Source organism: Ceratotherium simum, chromosome 22 (genome assembly GCF_057802395.1).
Source record: "Ceratotherium simum simum isolate JZ-2026a chromosome 22, ASM5780239v1, whole genome shotgun sequence".
Classification (NCBI taxonomy): domain Eukaryota; kingdom Metazoa; phylum Chordata; class Mammalia; order Perissodactyla; family Rhinocerotidae; genus Ceratotherium; species Ceratotherium simum.
The window spans coordinates 13325969-13342154 of record NC_141921.1 but is presented as its reverse complement, the minus strand read 5'-3'; the positions used below and the strand labels follow the sequence as shown (position 1 = coordinate 13342154).

The following is a 16186-nucleotide window of genomic DNA, read 5'->3' as shown; positions in this document are numbered from 1 at the left end:
TCAAATTTCAGCTAGAGTTCACATGAACACCTTCCCCTTTGCCCCCACCCCCACCCCCAGCTGACTTGGGAGGAACATTATTGGGTTGGGACCCTGTCCTTGAATCTGTACATACATAAGGCTTCTTGGAGGATGTCCTTGAGAAGCCTGGAGGCTTCCTGAGAAAGCTTGGATTTGAATGAAGAAATGTGGCAAATAAGATTGGCTTCAGCAAAAAAACAGGTGGGAATGAGTTTATCAAGTTCCTTTAGCTGGAATTAGAGTTACCCCTAGTAATCTTTCAAAGAACTTCCTATATACCAGGCAGTATTACAAATACCTGACATTTAATCCTCACATCAATCTGTTTACAAAAGAAGAACAAGGAAAGGCCAAGCACTTGTGGAAGGTGGTGAAGCTGCGGTTGGAGCTTGTAGTTTGTGCTCATATCTGCTATTTGCCTCTGGACCCTCTGTCAGAACATGGAGTAGTAAAGGGGCAGGTTTGGGAAGAGAACTCAATCTAGGCTCTAGTCCTGTGCATGTTAAGCTACTCATACCCACATTCTCCAGGACTCAGAAAGCCAGTGGGGGTGGGTCAAAGCCATGAGGGCCCAAACCCTCATCTCTCTCCTTGACTCTGCTACTGAGGGGCTCTTCTGCAGGAGGAGGGGGGTCAACAAAGCCAGCTCTTGGGGCAAGGGAGTTGGCTTCCAGTGAAGATGAGCTGGACACCTGTGGAACAGGGAGAGGGCAGATCTTTAGCAAAGGGTTTATGTAGAGGTTAACAAACAGCACAGGTTCGGGAATCAGACTACCTTAGAGTCTTGACTACTACTTGTGAACCAAGTTAGCCTCGTGTGCTCATTTCCTTATCTGTTTACGTAGTACCTAGCTAACAGGATGTGTGAGGGTCACAGGAGTTAATCCACAGGGAGCATTTGGTAGTGACTTGACACAGGGGTCAGCAAAGGCTGGCTATTAACCACACTGTGATGTCCCTAGTTCTAGTTGGGCCCTCACCGGAGGTGGGTACTGGTACTTGTGGGCACTTGCTGGATTGATCTCTGCCAGTGTCTGGACACCTGCATCTCTTGCGTTCACCAGCCGCAGAAAGAGCTCAGCCTGACCTACCTGGGGAGAGGTGAAATGGTACTGCATCTGGACCCTGGAGGAGTAGAGCCAGTCCCCGTCCTCCACACTCACCTGGGGAATACCATTTAGCTGCCCAAGGCTAAGGCTGGAGTCCAGAGGAAGGGCTCGAAGTGGGAGACGCCAGTGGCCACTTAGCACCCTCTGATCCCGGTCAAATAGCACCAGTGAGGCCCAGGCCTTTGGCTGCGGTGCCTTAGCCCATGCCAGCCCCTGTGAGGCATGTAGCTCACAGACCAAGGATACTGATGGTGAGGGTGGTAGTCTAAAACAACCAAAAATGTGTCAGAAGCCAGAACTGGCTGTACTCTCTTCCTAGGATTTGGCCCTCAGAGCCAGCGGCTATGTATATACATAGAAAACTTAGAAGAATGAAGGACAAGCCTCAATTGTGGCAAAGAAAGAGCCCCAAAGTTATAATCCCCATCTACTGACCTGGGTACAGGCTGCCTGCTGGCAAGGATGGCACAGTTGCCCATGGGCCCAGGAGCTGGAGGCGGGGGCAAGCAAAGGGCTGGGGGCAATGCTGTGGTCCCTCCTGTATTCTGTCCATCTCGGGCCAAACCAGTCATTAGTTGCACCCAAATCCAAGAAGCCTCAAGGCCCCGCAGAAAGTCATAGAAAATGACCAGGCCAGCCCTGGGGAACACAGATCTCAGTGGACACCTACACACACAGCCCAATTCCTCATCTCCCCAACCCCCAGCCAGTTCCCCAACCCTAGCTGGCCCTGGTGGGCCTCCTTAACCAGTGGTAGTGACCAAGTCACAGAGGATGTCAAAGGATGAAGCAGGCCTCACCCCGGGTCATAGGGTGCAGGGCCCAGAAGGTCAGATGTGGGCAGGAGGAAGTGTGGATCCAGGCCCAGGTTCCTGGTCATGGTTCCAGAAAGCTGTGGCTGGGCAGAGGGGGAAGAGTTGAAAACTCCAGAAAGCCTCCTAGGTGCTTATGCTCCCCCAACGGCAGACAGAGCTGCCCCTGCCCCCACCCCTGGGTCCTCACAGACTTCTCGGCGCGACCCAAAAATAGGCCGCCTGTGGAGAGTGGAAGCCGTGGCAGTGGCAGAGGGGGAGGCACCGGTGGCGGGAGGCGTGGGGGATCTTCCCTCCTCCTCAGGCATGGGCTGGGATTGGCCACAAGTCTCGGCTCCTGGGGCCCTAAGTGCAGAGGAAGAGTAGGGTGCCCATGAGCAGGATGCAGCCAGTAGCTGGGCTGAGATACCCCTCCCCGGAGAGACTAACCCACACACACGGACACCTGGAGCTGCGCGTGGACAGAGGGACGAGGCACAAACACACGTCTTTTTCTCCACGCACAGTCCCTCTAACCCCTTCCTCTGAGCCCGGCCTGCTGGGGAGGGCTACACGGGGTGGGAGTGGGGTGCTCACTGACCCCAGGGCGCTGGGCCTGCGCCCCTCTGCATCTGCAAAGCCAGGATTTCTGCCTCTAGGCGCCGGTTTTCGGCCTCCACTACTAGAAGCTCGCCGGATGGGGCACCTGCCCGTCTTCCTGCGATGAACAAGACTTACCTGTCACCTCTGACCTCTGGTGACCAGCTGGTCCGGCTCTGAGCAGGTCTCCAGCCTTAGGACTCTCTGGACAAGGCTGGACTTGTCATCTAACATTCTAGCCACTGCCACAAAGACCACCCAGGTTTTCTACCTGGGGGCTTTTGCTTAGGTGGTCCCCTGCCAAAGACGCCCTCCCTCCCTGCCCTTTTCTCCTCCCAGGTCGAAGACCACCGCTTCCGAGAGGCCTTTCTTGTTTGGGCCCTCATGTTTACCCCTGCGGGCCCGCGACCGCTGAAGCTCCAGAGCTGACGCCTCCACTTGCAACTGCCATATCTGGCCCAGAACGCCGGGGTCCCGGCCCCCGCCTCGAATGTAGGCCTCACGCAGGGCCCTAGGGAGTAGGGGACAAGAAGGCAGCAGTGTCTTTCCAGAACTGATCAGCGCTTCGCCCTCATGCCCGTCCCCGGGCCCCAGACCTCACCCGATCTCGGCAGCCAGAGTCCCTGGGTTGGCCTGTAGCACCGGACAACAGAATTCTGCCTCTTGCAAGGAGTTCAGCCCGGTCCTGGGGTCGGGAGCGACCCGGGCGTAGAAGTCACTGATGCAGACCTGGCCTCCAGCAGCCCCGCCCCTTCCCGACCTCACGGGCGCGGCCCTCCGGCAGGTCCTGACCGACACCTCGTGCGTCCCGCCCCTCGCCGAACCCGCCCCTCGTGCCGTCCCCACGCCTATTCCGTGGCGCTCCGGGATCCCGCCCGCGGGCTCACCCACCCGGGCTCGGGTAGTAGCTGCTGAACGTGCGCCCCTAACTCCTCTAGAGCTCCCCGCGTTCGCCCGGCCTCTGCCCGGAGGTCTCGAAGCTCCCGCTCCAGGCCAGACAGGCGTGACATCCCGCCCCGGGTCCGGGCCAAACCTTGGAGGCGCCGGCTCAGTTCTGCGGGGGTAAGGGGCCAAGTGAGAACCGGTCCGAGCAACCTCATGCCAAGGGGCGAGGGCCGGGGCGGGCCCGTAGTCCCCACCTTTCCCCTTACCCTCGTCGCGTCGCGCCAGAGCCCGGCTCTGTGCCTCCGTCTCAGCCACGCGCCTGGCGTGAGTCCCGTGCAGCGCCCGCAGCCGCTCGCCTGGGCTCCCAGCAGCCTCGGAGGTGGGGCCCTGAGTCGGCGCCTCTGAACGCCTCCAGGGCCCCTCTGAGCCCCTGGGGACCTCTGTTATCTTGGGTCGCATTTCCTGCAGGTACAGCCGCAGCCGCAGCACCTGGAGGTAACGGTAACCCGCCATCTCTAGAGGTGTTGGGGTAATCTGACCCTTGCGTGATCTGTAGACTTGGAGAGCATGCTCAGTTTCGAGCCTCTGGGGAAAGCCGGTGTACCTCCTCTGTTAGCCTCTTGAGAGCCGGCTTGCTGGCCTCCTGGTCTGGGAGGCCCTGGTGTTCTTGTGGCACAACCTGGGGACAAGGTGTGGGGTGAGGAATCCTGAGGGTCAGGGTCGCTTGAATACACACCCATGGCCATGGAGGAGGCCCCTTACCGCGGGGGGCCGTGGTTCAGTAGCCATTGAGGGCTGTGCTCCAGGTGTCACCTCCCGGGTCAAACGGCCAATGCAGAAGCGCTGAGTGTGGGTGGCCAACAGGGCCCAGGAGCGGAAAACCATGTCACAGGACCCACAGGGCAGGAGCCCTGGCTCCCCAATGTGAGAGGCCATGGGATGGGACCCCTTCCCTGACACAGCCAAGACCTGCAGAAGACAGGAGAGAGGGCAGGGGAAAGGGAGAGGAGGATGAAACAGACAGAAAGCCAGAGGCAGAGAGGAAAGGCCAGGTTTATTGGGTCTACAAGATCGAGTTTATGTTTGGGGAGGAGACTTAGCTCCCTGGGCAGCAACTACAGGTCTGGGCAGGTCTGAAGAATGGGTGGGGAAGACTTGGTCACCTTTGGGAGGGGCCCTTGGCTTGAAAAAATGTCACAAAGTCTGTTCCACCTCATTGCACGAGCATGGGCAAGTCTCTACCACACCTCGGTTTCTCTGCCTATTTGTTAATAAAACAAAGGGGATCAAACAGCTGCCTCCTAGACTAGCTGGGCCCGTATCACGTACTCCATCACTGGTCATTAAATAGCCTCTGGCAGGTAAGTATTATGTTCATTCTTGTTTTGCCCAAGTAGATGTAACCCGAGTTAGTGTCCTTCTCCATTCCAGGGAACACCTGGCAGGGGAGGCCGTCTTCCCTTTTCAGCATTCTGCCTGGAAACCATGTCTTTTCCCTAGACTGAAAAGCTCTTCCTTGCACTGCGCCTCTCTGGAAGCAACCACAGCTTTTGCATAACCAAGTCACACTGAGGTTAGTGGTCTCTCTTTAACTCCCGTTCCCTGATTCCTGTTTTTTCGGCTGTAGAGGAAGGATAATAAGCACAGCCCAAGGAATGAAAGTTCTGGGAGAACATAATGAATCCATCAGAAGAGGGAATCAAATACAGAAAGGCACCCCTTCACTTGAGACTGGCCAGGGGCGAGGCAGGCCCTTTCCTGCTGGCCAAATCTCCCCACCACCTCCCCAAAGATATGCACCCACCAGAGGCAGGAGCTCTGAGCTAGGCTCATGTTTCTAAACAAGCCAGGGACTTCCAATATCGACCACCCTTCCCCTCCCACTGGTATGTAAGGCCAAAGTACCACTAGCAGCAGGTTATAACGTGTTTCCAAGTATGTGCTCTCAGTCTGGCTTAATTCCAAGTGAGAAAAAGGGTACCTTTGAGAAATTTGTTCAGAGAAAGCTAGTAAGTGGCAAAGCCCAAGGCCAAACAGGTGCCATATCTCTATCTCAACCTACTTTTCATTTCCAGTTTAATACTTTTGCAATTTGGTTTATTTTATAGTATTTCATTGATTCTAAAATGCACATTTCTTAACACTGAAATCAGGATTCACAATTAATGGAGTGTCATAATTTAACAGGAAAGTTTTTTTTTTTCTTGGTGAGGAAGATTAGCCCTGAGCTAACATCTGTTGCCAATCCTCCTCTTTTTGCTGAGGAAGAGTGGCCCTGGGCTAACATCCGTGCCCATCTTCCTCTACTTTATATGTGGGACTCCTGCCACACCATGGCTCCATGAGCAGTGTGTAAGTCTGTGCCCGGGAGCCAAACCTGCGAACCCCATGCTGCCGAAGCAGAGCACGAGAACTTAACTACTACGCCAACAGGCCAGCCCCAAATTTTTTCTTCTTAGTACATAAAATGATGTCTTAAAATATATTGAATGAAATATGAGTTATGGTTCTTACTGGTCTATCTCAACCGCCATTTCCACAGTTTGCACATGGACTGCTTGTACCACGAGCAGGAGAGACTATAACACAGTGTGGCAGATAGGGTCTCTGCCTTCCTAACCTTTAGAATCTAATCTAGCAAATGTCATACTGGTTCCTCTGCCTCTAGCCTCTATCCCTCTGGAACCCACACTACAAGTCAGTTATCTTTCTAAGATGCAATCAGGCTTGTTCAACTCCTCTGGCTTGTCTCCCATTAGAGTATGATCTTGGACCTCTACATCCATTAGAGACTACGTCTCGTAGGGATGGACAGAGTGCCAGTGTCAGTAAATACCTCTTGTTTCATTTAACTTCTACTTGTCCATCAGATCTTGGTCTAAGGTTTCATTTTTAATGTGTTTATTCTCTTCCCTACAGGGCTGGGCACTCCTTGTATCCCCAGAGTCTTGCACAATGCCTGAGACACACAAGAGCTTGGGAAGTATTTGCTGAATGAAGAACCCTGTCTCCTCCACTGGTCACCCAGCCAGCACTGGCTCCAACCCTACCCCGCTAAGTTCTTACTTAGCAGGAAAACTGAGGCACAGACCTTCCTTAAAATATGCACACTGGTAAACACACCGGCAGCGAAAAACAGTTGCAGGAAGGAAACTTGGGTTTCTGGTTTTATTACTGGTAATTTATTGCACAGGCTTTTCTGCATCGAAAAGTATCTGCTATAAGGAGAAACAAGTGTGTCTGAATTCAGATTTCCCTCAGACTTCTAAAAGCATTTCCCCTAAAAAAAGAATTCACTCATCTAATTTTAAAGAAAATATATTCTTACACAAGACAATCCAAACTGATGCAAAATATTTATTCCAAGTTAGTTATTTTATGCAGTAGTTTCCCCTCAACAGACTTGTGATAACCACATCTTTTAAATCTGTAAATAATGTTATCAAAATAATCTTAATCTTTGAAATCTCACAAAAATTTATATTTTACAATCCACCCTGAATATCAAGGCTGCAAGAATAACACAACATTTCCTATATCCAAATATTTTACAGCTGTACCCAAAAAGGAAAAAAAAAAGAAAACCACATATGCTTGGTTAAGGGCTAACGTTACCCGAGCAGCCAAAAAGAAAATAAAATATCCAAATTATTAGCATTAATTTAATACAATTATAACTTCAATAGTCACTTTGTCATTGACAATGATTGCTTGAGCACAGGGGTGAGTGCCCCAAGGGCTGGTAGTAGGAGCTGTTGCTGCAGACCCGTGTCTCCTCCACTCTGCACGGCCAGTTCCTACCTGTGCATCGCCCCTTATATACTGTGTGTGTGTGTGTGTGTGTGTGTGTTTATTTTAAAAATCTTTCCCACCACACAAACTTCTCTCTATTAAGCAGATAACAGGGAAGAACAACAACAACAAAAGCTAAACAAGCCAATCGCTCTCTCTTCGGGATATGATTACTTCCCTTGTGCATGAAGTATTCAATAACAACATAAGAAAAGGAAAAGAACAAATTCTTCTGTATACTTCCTAAACACACAAGCTGAGTTTACTGGGTCAGATTTAACTGTAAGCATTTATATGCCTACTTCCAAGCATCGTCATCTGATGTTTCACTGCTACTGGTTTCCGTGTCTGAGTCCTCAAACTCTGCTTTACAAGTGCTTCTCCAAGGGGAGAACAGGCTGGAACCACGGCTCTGTAAGAAGCCATTCTTCCCAAAGCCATTTCTTCTCAGCTGTGGTTAGCATGGGAAAGAAAGAAAAAAGAAACTATCAATAACTACACTGGCCCATGGGACCTGGGCAAGGCCAGGCCTCAATTTGCTTCTAGAATGTAGAGGGGGTGCCCTTCTAAGAGATTGAAGATTTCTTTAAATTATTTATTTATTTCCGCCCCCCAAAGCCCCAGTAGATAGTTGTATGTCATAGCTGCACATCCTTCTAGTCGCTGTATGTGGGACACGGCCTCAGCATGGCCAGACAAGCAGTGCGTCGGTGCACACCTGGGATCCGAACCCAGGCCGCCATCAGCGGAGCGCGCACACTCAACCGCTAAGCCACGGGGCCGGCCCCTCGAAGATTTCTTATAGCAGTGCTTTTCAAACTTTAATGTGCAAATGGATCATCTTAGGATCTTAAAAATGCAGATTCTGATTCAGTGTTCTGGGGTCGGGTTTGAGATTTCCTAGTTCTACAAATTCTCAGGTGATGTCAATGATCAGGGGAAGAGTTTTTTTTTGTGAGGAGATCAGCCCTGTGCTAACATCTGCCAATCCTCCTCTTTTTTTTTTTTCTTTTTTTTTGCTGAGGAAGACTGGCCCTGGGCTAACATCCGTGCCCATCTTCCTCCCTTTATATGGGACGCCACCACAGCATGGCGTGACGAGCAGTGCGTCGGTGCGCACCCGGGATCCAAACCGGCGAACCCTGGGCCAACGCAGCGGAGCGTGTGCACTCAACTGCTTGTGCCAACAGGCCGGCCCCAGAGGAAGAGTTCTGAGTAGCGGTCTGTATGTCAGCCTGTACTTTCTCTTTATAGGACTTAACACAATTGTAATTTATGCTTTAAATACATATTAACAGAAGATAAGCTCCATGAGGTATGTAGAGACCTACTTGTCTTGTTCATTGCTGTAAACCCTAGCATCTGGCAGTGTTTTACTTAGAGAAAGAATCCAAGCATTTGTTAAATAAATTCAAATAGGCCATCTGACTTCTTGGCTCTGGCCCAAGTACCAGAGGAAAACCAGAGGGCTGGAGACAGAGGAGGGTGAGCCTGCTTCCCTAGAGACCAAGGGCTCAGCTCCTAACTCTGGAACACAGCCTTGTGATTCTGATAAGAGGTTAGAGCTTCCGGGAGGAAAGAACATACTACTTTCTGAAATCTGCTAACAACTGACGTGATTTTTGTATCCACCACTGAAGATCCCTATTGCCCTGGCAGAGTGAGATCCTCCTCCATATTCCTCCTATGGCAACTTACTTTATATTTTCTTTTTCAATGTCCTTCTCTCATACTAAACTGGGGCTCCCAAAGGGCCACGACTGTCTTGACTCATCTCTCTCCTAGTTGTTAACTGTCTCCAGGAAAGGTTTATGACATACCTGCTCTGTCTTCATGTGGAACTCTCTGAGCTCATCCTCTGTGAGGGGGAGGCAATTCTCATCATTTTCAGGATACTCCTGCCATCCCATTGCTTTCAATAACCTGGTAGAGGCAGGTCAGGCAAAGAAAACATGACACCTTGAAACGTAAGTGGGAAGCCCACAACTTTCCACAGAAACCTTTCCTGCCCAGGGGAATGGTACCCACATGGATGTTAGAAAAGAAACCTGGTTTTTCTTTTCTCCTCACTGGAATAAGCTTTAATTATGGCTACTTAGGTGCTTGTAATTAAATGGGGGATCTCCACAGTTGAGAGCATAAGAGCTTGAGAGAAGAGACACTAGAAGCAGCAGAAAATAAGACAGCATAGACAGAAGAGCCGAACTGCAAAGCCCTCTCTGTCCCAGAGACAAAACAGAGGAAGAAATCTCACTTTTGTTTCTTGTGAGCAAATTAGCACACTCCACATGTGCCTAAGTTCTCTTTCAATTTCATGGCATTGTGGACTCCTTCATAATCTTGTGATCTTGCTGACTCCTACAGCTCCTCTGGACGGGAGCCTCCTTTCAGAAAAGTACTGCCATACTGGGCAGGCCCCATCTGCCATCCTGTTGCCCAGACAGCTGGCTGCTCTGTGTTCAAGGCTCTCATTTAAAGAAGAAGCTCCACACACAGGGGTCTCATGCCTCCCAAGGCTCCTCAAAGGGAGTCTTATGGTAACTGCTTACTTGGGCCAGAACAACAGTCTCAGGAAACAGGTTCCCCTCTCCCCTCTCCAACTGGAGCCATAAACTGAGCCTGAAACTAAACTACACAAAAGCCTTGGAGAGAAGAGTGTGAAAAAGCTGGCTGAGTTGATAAAGGAATGCCCAGTGGGCAACAGGCCAACCTGAGGCACACAGAGAATAAGTTATGGTGCTTGTGTGCACTTTTCTCTGTATGCCGGACTCAATCTGAGATGTCTTCGTAAGTATGTTTAAGCTCCTTGCAGGCCACACACACCAAGCCCTGTAATCCAATCCTCACTCACCTGTGCTCTGCTTCCAGAGAGTGTGAGAGGACTTCCCCTTCCTCCTCTATAGGGAGAGCAAGACCATTCTGATGACAGCCTTCCTCTCCATTTTCCTTTGGTTCAGGTGTGCTGTTGTCCTCCAACTGAAGTAAGGAAAAGAAGGACACACTTGCTTTAATGATCTTTTGGGGCAAGATAAGCAATCTACAAGACTAAGGAGTCCTAACCCAGGACAGTGCTTTCCAGAAGAAAACCTCAGCCCATATGTTTTCCCCCATTTAAAAATGAGGACTTGTTCACCTTGTTAAGATTTCCAAAGGATACCAACTGGCCACCATCTTAACTTCAGATCATGTCAACTGTGGCAGAAGCTACTAGATGCCTGTGCAATATCAATTCTCTTTTCTTCCGTACTGATTTGGACTAAGGAACCAATGCACTCAGCTTTAAAAAGTTCACTTTCCTAATCTCCCTTGCAGCTAGGAGTGGCCATCTGACAGCTGGCCAATGAAGTATATGTGGAAACTGCATGATGGGGCTTTTAAGAAAGCATTTTAATAAGGGGCAGACATCCCTTTTCACGTTTTTGGCTCTCGGTCCTTTCCCCACCTAGAATGTGGACTGGAAGCCTAGAGGTGCATAACTATCCTAGTCCAAGGTGACCAAAAGTTACAAGTTCCCTGATAATGCCAATGAGCTGCCATGACCTCTTGGACTGTGTGACCTCTAACCTTCCTGGTGCAGGATACAAAAAATTCTTGTTTGATAGTTCTGTTTGTCAGATTTTCTTATACTGCAACTAAATATACTACTAACTGACAAAAGCTTCTGTAATTTGTCAACTTCTACAGCAGTGACCAATTCAAGACTTACTGCAGTGCTGCCCTAAGAACCCTGAGTCCCAAGGCCACTATCACCAAAATAAGCCCTAACTTGAAATCTGCTGAACAAAGGATTAAACTCACTTTACCACAGGCTCTTACTACTACAGACAAATCTCTGCACATTTAAAAAACTAGCCATATCTTTCGCCCTCAAGAAGAAAAAAAGCACATATATAACACAGGAAAACACCTAAGTTGCCCCAGAAAAACCCTATGTGCTTACCTCCTCCAGCTTGTCACAGTCTCTGTTCTCTGAGAAGTCTCCAATCCGGTCATCCTTCAGAGTCTTCAGGAACTCGCTCTTCCTGTCGGTAGTTCGGCGGGTCAACTTGGTCAGGCGAGAGCTGCTGATCTCAATTGGAGGAGTGGTGCTGGAGGGACTCTAGGCAGATACCACAAATAGGTTGCTCCTGACAGCAAAGAGCAAGAACTGGGATTCTCTGGGTTACTTTCACATGGTACTGATTTCCAAAATCTGGGAGCCTATTTATCATTCTGTCTTTTACCAAAAATAAACTATCCTTTTCATGTAAAGAGACTTCAGCTTTGCGGGGTTTTTACAGTTAAGACCGGATGGCTTATACAGACACTAGCATAATGCCAGTCCAACACAGACCAACCTTGGTCTACCACAGAGCAACTACCCGACCTGGCTACTGCCCATCTTTGGATGCTAACAGGAATCGCCAGTAAAGAAATGAGTCTGAGCTAAGCACAGCTACAAAGGAAATGGAGTTGGAGCTGTACATGTCACACGGTGTATCTTAGTGTAAGTAAATGGGAAATGGCAACTTTAGAAAAGGCTACCCAGCTTTATCCTCACTCACCTCTTTGGGAGAGCTTAAAACTGCGCCACCAGCCAGTACTACTGGTTTGGTTACAGAGATTGGACTGGTAAAAGCAGACTCCCGGCTAGAGGAAAGGGATCCTGATTTGTGTTCCATTCTGTTAGCTTTCCACGCACTGGGCTACATGGGAAGAAGGAAGAAATCAGTCAGAACAACATGAAGACAGAAGCTCAGCTTGTAAGATCATAAAGCAAAGAGTGAAATGGTATGTGGGAACATGAGTTCCCAGAGCTTGCCTGTCTCAGCATGTTTGGGAGGTATGCAACCTCTTTCTGAGGTTAGGCACTTGACGGAAAAAGGCAGATAGGAACCAGAAGGGCTATAGGATACTAATTGGTATTTCTCAAAAAGAGAGCTCTAGTTCAATAAGCTGGGAGATGCTGGGGTGAATAAAGTTCAACAGATTTCTTTACTGTGCTATTTCTCAAAGCATTTAACTGTACATGTGATTCTGGGAGGCAGATATAATATACAGCATTTTCTAAACTTATTTGACCCCAAAATGTTTTCTTTTACAGTGTGTTTGTTAACCTCAGATGTACACCTGATACTCTTTAAAAAAAAAAAAAAAAAAAAAGCACATCAGAAAAATGCTGTTTTCCTTCGATGGCAGGAACTTCAATGGCAGGAGGCTAGTTCCAGGCCAGGGTGGGCAATGCAGATGGCTGGACAATCCCGATTTAGTCCAGAGGCCCTTCTTTTGCTCAGCTTTGTCGGGTCTGGGCCATTCTGTCATTCTGGCCCTGGCCCAACTGCAATAGCAGCACAGTGTAGCTGGAATACTCCAATTTTTTTTGAGTCAACCACACCGTTTCAGGAGAGTATGGAAGATGAGGTACATCAATGGAGTGAGGCTGAAGTAAGTGAAAAACATCCCTTTTCCCAGAATGAAACAATTAGAACCATGAGACTTTCAGGACAAAGGAAGGGTCAGAGTGAAAATAATTTCTTTCTCGGTATTAAAGAGGATACTATAGGCTTCAGGAGGGGAATTAACTGAGTATTTACCATGAACTGGATGCTTTTCATACTGTTTTACTTAATTCTTAACCCATTCAGGTATAATTATTATGTCAACTTTTTATAGAGAATGACACTAAGGTTAAGAAAGTCATGCAATTTGTTCAAGGTTACTCAGCCAGTATGTGAAACTGTACTTTCACAATGCCTCCAAAAAGAACAGACAAGCAGATACGAGATACAATGACCCGAATGGAATGGAGATTACTTTTTTTCTTGCACTGATGAAAATCTAAAGATGGCTGCTTATGTCAGGCTAACTATCCAAGATGATAGTTCCCCAGTGGCTTCCCAAGAGTTGAAGAGGGTCACCAGATGCCTTGCCTTTCTTTTAACACTGCCACCTCGGCAGAGAAACACTTGGGTTTCTGCCAGAACAGTATGAAAGGTTTAACAGACAGTGTTACATGCAACAGGATACCTAGATCTCTGCCCAACTTTATTCCAACTTAATTTTAATTTTCAGTTAACTCAAACTCTATGGTATACAGCTTGGTTGCTCATGGAGAAAACCATTATGCGCCACATCCCCTTTTTATTAGAGGAATTATATATGTAGAAATCCATTAAAGCGAACCAAGATCAACCACTGTTTTCTTTTTAAAATGTCGTTTCCTTTCCTTCAAACTCCAAATCAACCCCAATACTCTCCACCTCAGGTGATCTTGCCTTCTCCTACTGGAGTAAGTTGCAAGTCATTGGATCCAAACTTACCCCAATTCCCTCCTTTGCACCTCAAGTTCCTTCAATAGCTTCCTCCTCTCTTTCTACCATTCTACATCTGTTCATTCTCTTTCCTTTGCGAATTTACCAATTATTTCTGCCTTGTATCTTTAATCTCCTTCTAATTAAGTTCTTCTGTTTTATCTATAAACATGCTAAGCCATCTTATTGAAGCTAGAGGAGAAAAACTAAATAGATTTATTTTCCTTTTATACTACCATCCTTTTATTGCCAAACTTTTCAGATAAGTCAGTATCTGCTGTCTTTCAGTGCTCATTATTACTCAGTATTTAATTCCCTGCAATACTCAGCCTCTATCTATCCCCATTTTAATAAAACAGTTCTTTCAGTAAATAACCAAAAATCTTATCCTCATCTTACATTCCAAGGCCAGCTCTTAAATATCTGTTTTTGCAGAATGAGAGACTGCTCATTACCCATCTTTTGTGAACCTGTCCCTCTTTCTCTTCTTGATCCCTGATGCCTCACTCTCTTTACCTCCTGAATTCTTTCCCGTCTTTTCAGTGGATGTAGGCATTCTCCAGGATTCTAGTCTCAGTACTCCTCTTCTGCTGGAATCTGTTCCTAGGTGAACTTCATTAGAAAAACTAGTTATCCGTAACTGTTTAATCGTTTAAACTGTTAAAATCATGTAGATAGTATGTAAAACTGTATCTCTACCCCTAACCTCTCTCTTGAGCTTTTATAAAGACCTCCACAATTTGGCTTTAGTCTTACTTCCCAACTACTAGCTGTATTTAACAACTTGTCTTTCCCCAAACATGGCATGTTCTGCCTCCAGATTTTTGGGGTGACATAGTTCATTCTGCCTGGAATGCCCACCTACTTGCTCTCTAACAAATTCCTACTGTTTTTTAAAACTACCATTTACTGACTACTTAGGATTTGCCAGTAATATATTCCAAGTACTTTTAAACCTTTAATTTCATTCTTTTACCACAATTATATGACAGATATTATAATTAGCTCCAATTTATTTTTAAGGAAACAAGTTTAGCAAAATTAAATAACTTGCTCAAAAATCACAGCCCTAGAGAGTGGCATGAAGTCTGACTCTAAAATCTGAATTCTCAACTTTCTCTCTCCTTGTTATCCTTCAAGATGGGAGGCATTCTGCGGCAGTGGAAAGAGTCGTTTAAGTCAGACAAGCCTGGTTTGAGAGTCCTGACTCCATCACTTTATTAGCTATGTAATTGCATATTCCACAATTTTCTATATCCTAGGCTTAGAGGAGTAAATGTTATGAAAAAAATATGTAAGGGGGCCGGCCCGGTGGCGTAGTGGTTAAGTGCGCGCGCTCCGCTGCTGGTGGCCTGGGTTCAGATCCCGGGCGCGCACCGACACACCACTTGTCAAGCCATGCTGTGGCAGCGTCTCATATACAGTGGAGGAAGACGGGCACGGATGTCAGCCCAGGGCCAGTCAGCAAAAAAGAGGAGGATTGGCATGGATGTTAGCTCAGGGCTGATCTTCCTCACACACAAAAATAAATAAATAAAACATAAAAAAAAAAACGTAAAAGGCCTAGTGAATGTCTTGGAACACAGTAAGATGTCAACAAATGGCAGTTCTCTTTTCTTTGCTATTTCAAAACGCAGTTCAAACATGATCTTATCTGTAAAGACTCTGAGGACCCTCTCCAGGCAGAGGAGTACCGTTATTTTTTATATCTGTCTCTCCACTAGACAGCGAACTCTTTTAGATTATTTTGTGCCTCTAGTGACATACACCTTTCAGTACATAGATACTCAGTTTAATAATCGTTGAATACCTAGAGGAAATGGATGCACAGATAAATCCACATCTGCTTACTAGTCACCTCGCCTCTTCCTTCCTCTAACATCTCACATTTAAGGTACCCAGAAGCACTCTCACCAATTTTTCCTGAAAACTCATCTTTCTCTTTTCTCTAACTCTATGGAAATGGTTCCGTAGCTATCCCAGTTTTCCCAGGGAGGAATGCTCAGTGTCCTGTTTTCCTCCCCTGTCTAATTTGCTCCCCACTATGTGCCATCACCACATCCCTTCTCTGCCCACTTCATCATCCCTGTTCAAGCTTCATTACCTTTTACAAGGGCAATAACAGCAGCCTTTACATTAGTTTTCCTATTTTCATTTTATCCTCAACTCAGTCCCACACAACAGGGCTAAGTGATCTTAAGCTCTGTGTCACGACTTTTATCCTTGTCACTTCTTCACCCCCAAAAGATTCTGGAGATCCTTGAGAACATGATATTGTCTTACTCATTTCTATACTTTCTATAGTCTAACAGAATGCTTGCAGACAATTCAATGAAGTAACACTTATGAAAACTCTAAAACTCTTAAGGAATGCCACAAACATAACGTGTGCTAGAATGTTGACTCTAATAGCTACCATTTATCAGCACTTACTATATGCCAGTTTTAAGTACTTCATAAAATTTTCTCACTCCTCATAAAACCTTGAGAGATAGGTACTATTACACCTCCATTTTATAAACTATGAAATGGACCCTTAGAACTTAAGAAACTTGCCCAAGGTTATATCACAAAGAAAGTGCCAAGTAGAATCTGTCTACTCCAAAGCCCTGCAGTTAATTTCCAGGCTACACTGTTCCTTTAGTAGTTGCTCTCTTGACGTCAATTCCTTCTTTCTCTTCTACATCAGGGGAAAAAG

General features: G+C 47.2%; 2 protein-coding genes and 1 long non-coding RNA gene across 10 annotated transcripts in view; 1 reads left to right on the top strand and 2 right to left on the bottom strand.

The window, feature by feature from the left end:
• Window positions 1-64: 64 nt before the first annotated feature.
• CCDC17 (coiled-coil domain containing 17) lies at window positions 65-4452 on the bottom strand. 6 transcript variants are annotated; one of them, XM_014796491.2, is made up of 13 exons: window positions 4169-4452; window positions 4011-4085; window positions 3673-3895; window positions 3413-3575; window positions 3123-3206; window positions 2914-3032; window positions 2523-2639; window positions 2133-2287; window positions 1931-2028; window positions 1566-1769; window positions 1185-1395; window positions 1002-1112; window positions 65-713 (listed from the first exon to the last, which is right to left on the bottom strand). In XM_014796491.2, exons 1-13 carry the CDS (start codon window positions 4340-4342, stop codon window positions 555-557), a joined length of 1893 nt encoding a protein of 630 aa, XP_014651977.2. In that variant the 5' UTR covers window positions 4343-4452; the 3' UTR covers window positions 65-554. The 6 variants fall into 6 exon arrangements, with proteins under 6 accessions (XP_014651977.2, XP_087302156.1, XP_087302153.1 ...); XM_087446030.1 differs by having other exon boundaries at window positions 1002-1395; XM_087446027.1 differs by having other exon boundaries at window positions 3123-3895.
• Window positions 4085-6991, top strand: LOC147914059 (uncharacterized). Its single transcript, XR_015555759.1, has 2 exons — window positions 4085-4979; window positions 6326-6991. It is a non-coding gene; the product is annotated as an uncharacterized LOC147914059 (long non-coding RNA).
• Window positions 6749-16186, bottom strand: part of GPBP1L1 (GC-rich promoter binding protein 1 like 1) — a 58920-nt gene continuing 49482 nt past the window's right edge. For all 3 annotated transcript variants that reach the window (XM_087446037.1, XM_014796420.2, XM_087446038.1), the window contains 5 exons: window positions 11743-11883; window positions 11139-11297; window positions 10050-10174; window positions 9019-9121; window positions 6749-7649 (listed from right to left, as the gene is read on the bottom strand). In XM_087446037.1, the coding sequence (XP_087302163.1) occupies window positions 7497-7649; window positions 9019-9121; window positions 10050-10174; window positions 11139-11297; window positions 11743-11883 (681 nt within the window). In that variant the 3' untranslated portion in view covers window positions 6749-7496. The remainder of the gene's footprint in view (window positions 7650-9018; window positions 9122-10049; window positions 10175-11138; window positions 11298-11742; window positions 11884-16186) is intronic.

What these genes read in the sequence shown, in the direction of transcription:
- CCDC17 (XM_087446026.1), bottom strand. Translation starts at nt 4,342, where the DNA reads ATGGCCTCTCACATTGGGGAGCCAGGGCTCCTGCCCTGTGGGTCCTGT. An exon ending in TCAAGAGGCTAACAGAGGAG is followed by an intron (nt 3,896 to 4,010) that starts GTACACCGGCTT and finishes CGTTACCTCCAG; the next exon opens with GTGCTGCGGCTGCGGCTGTA. An exon ending in ACTCTGGCTGCCGAGATCGG is followed by an intron (nt 3,033 to 3,122) that starts GTGAGGTCTGGG and finishes CCTACTCCCTAG; the next exon opens with GGCCCTGCGTGAGGCCTACA.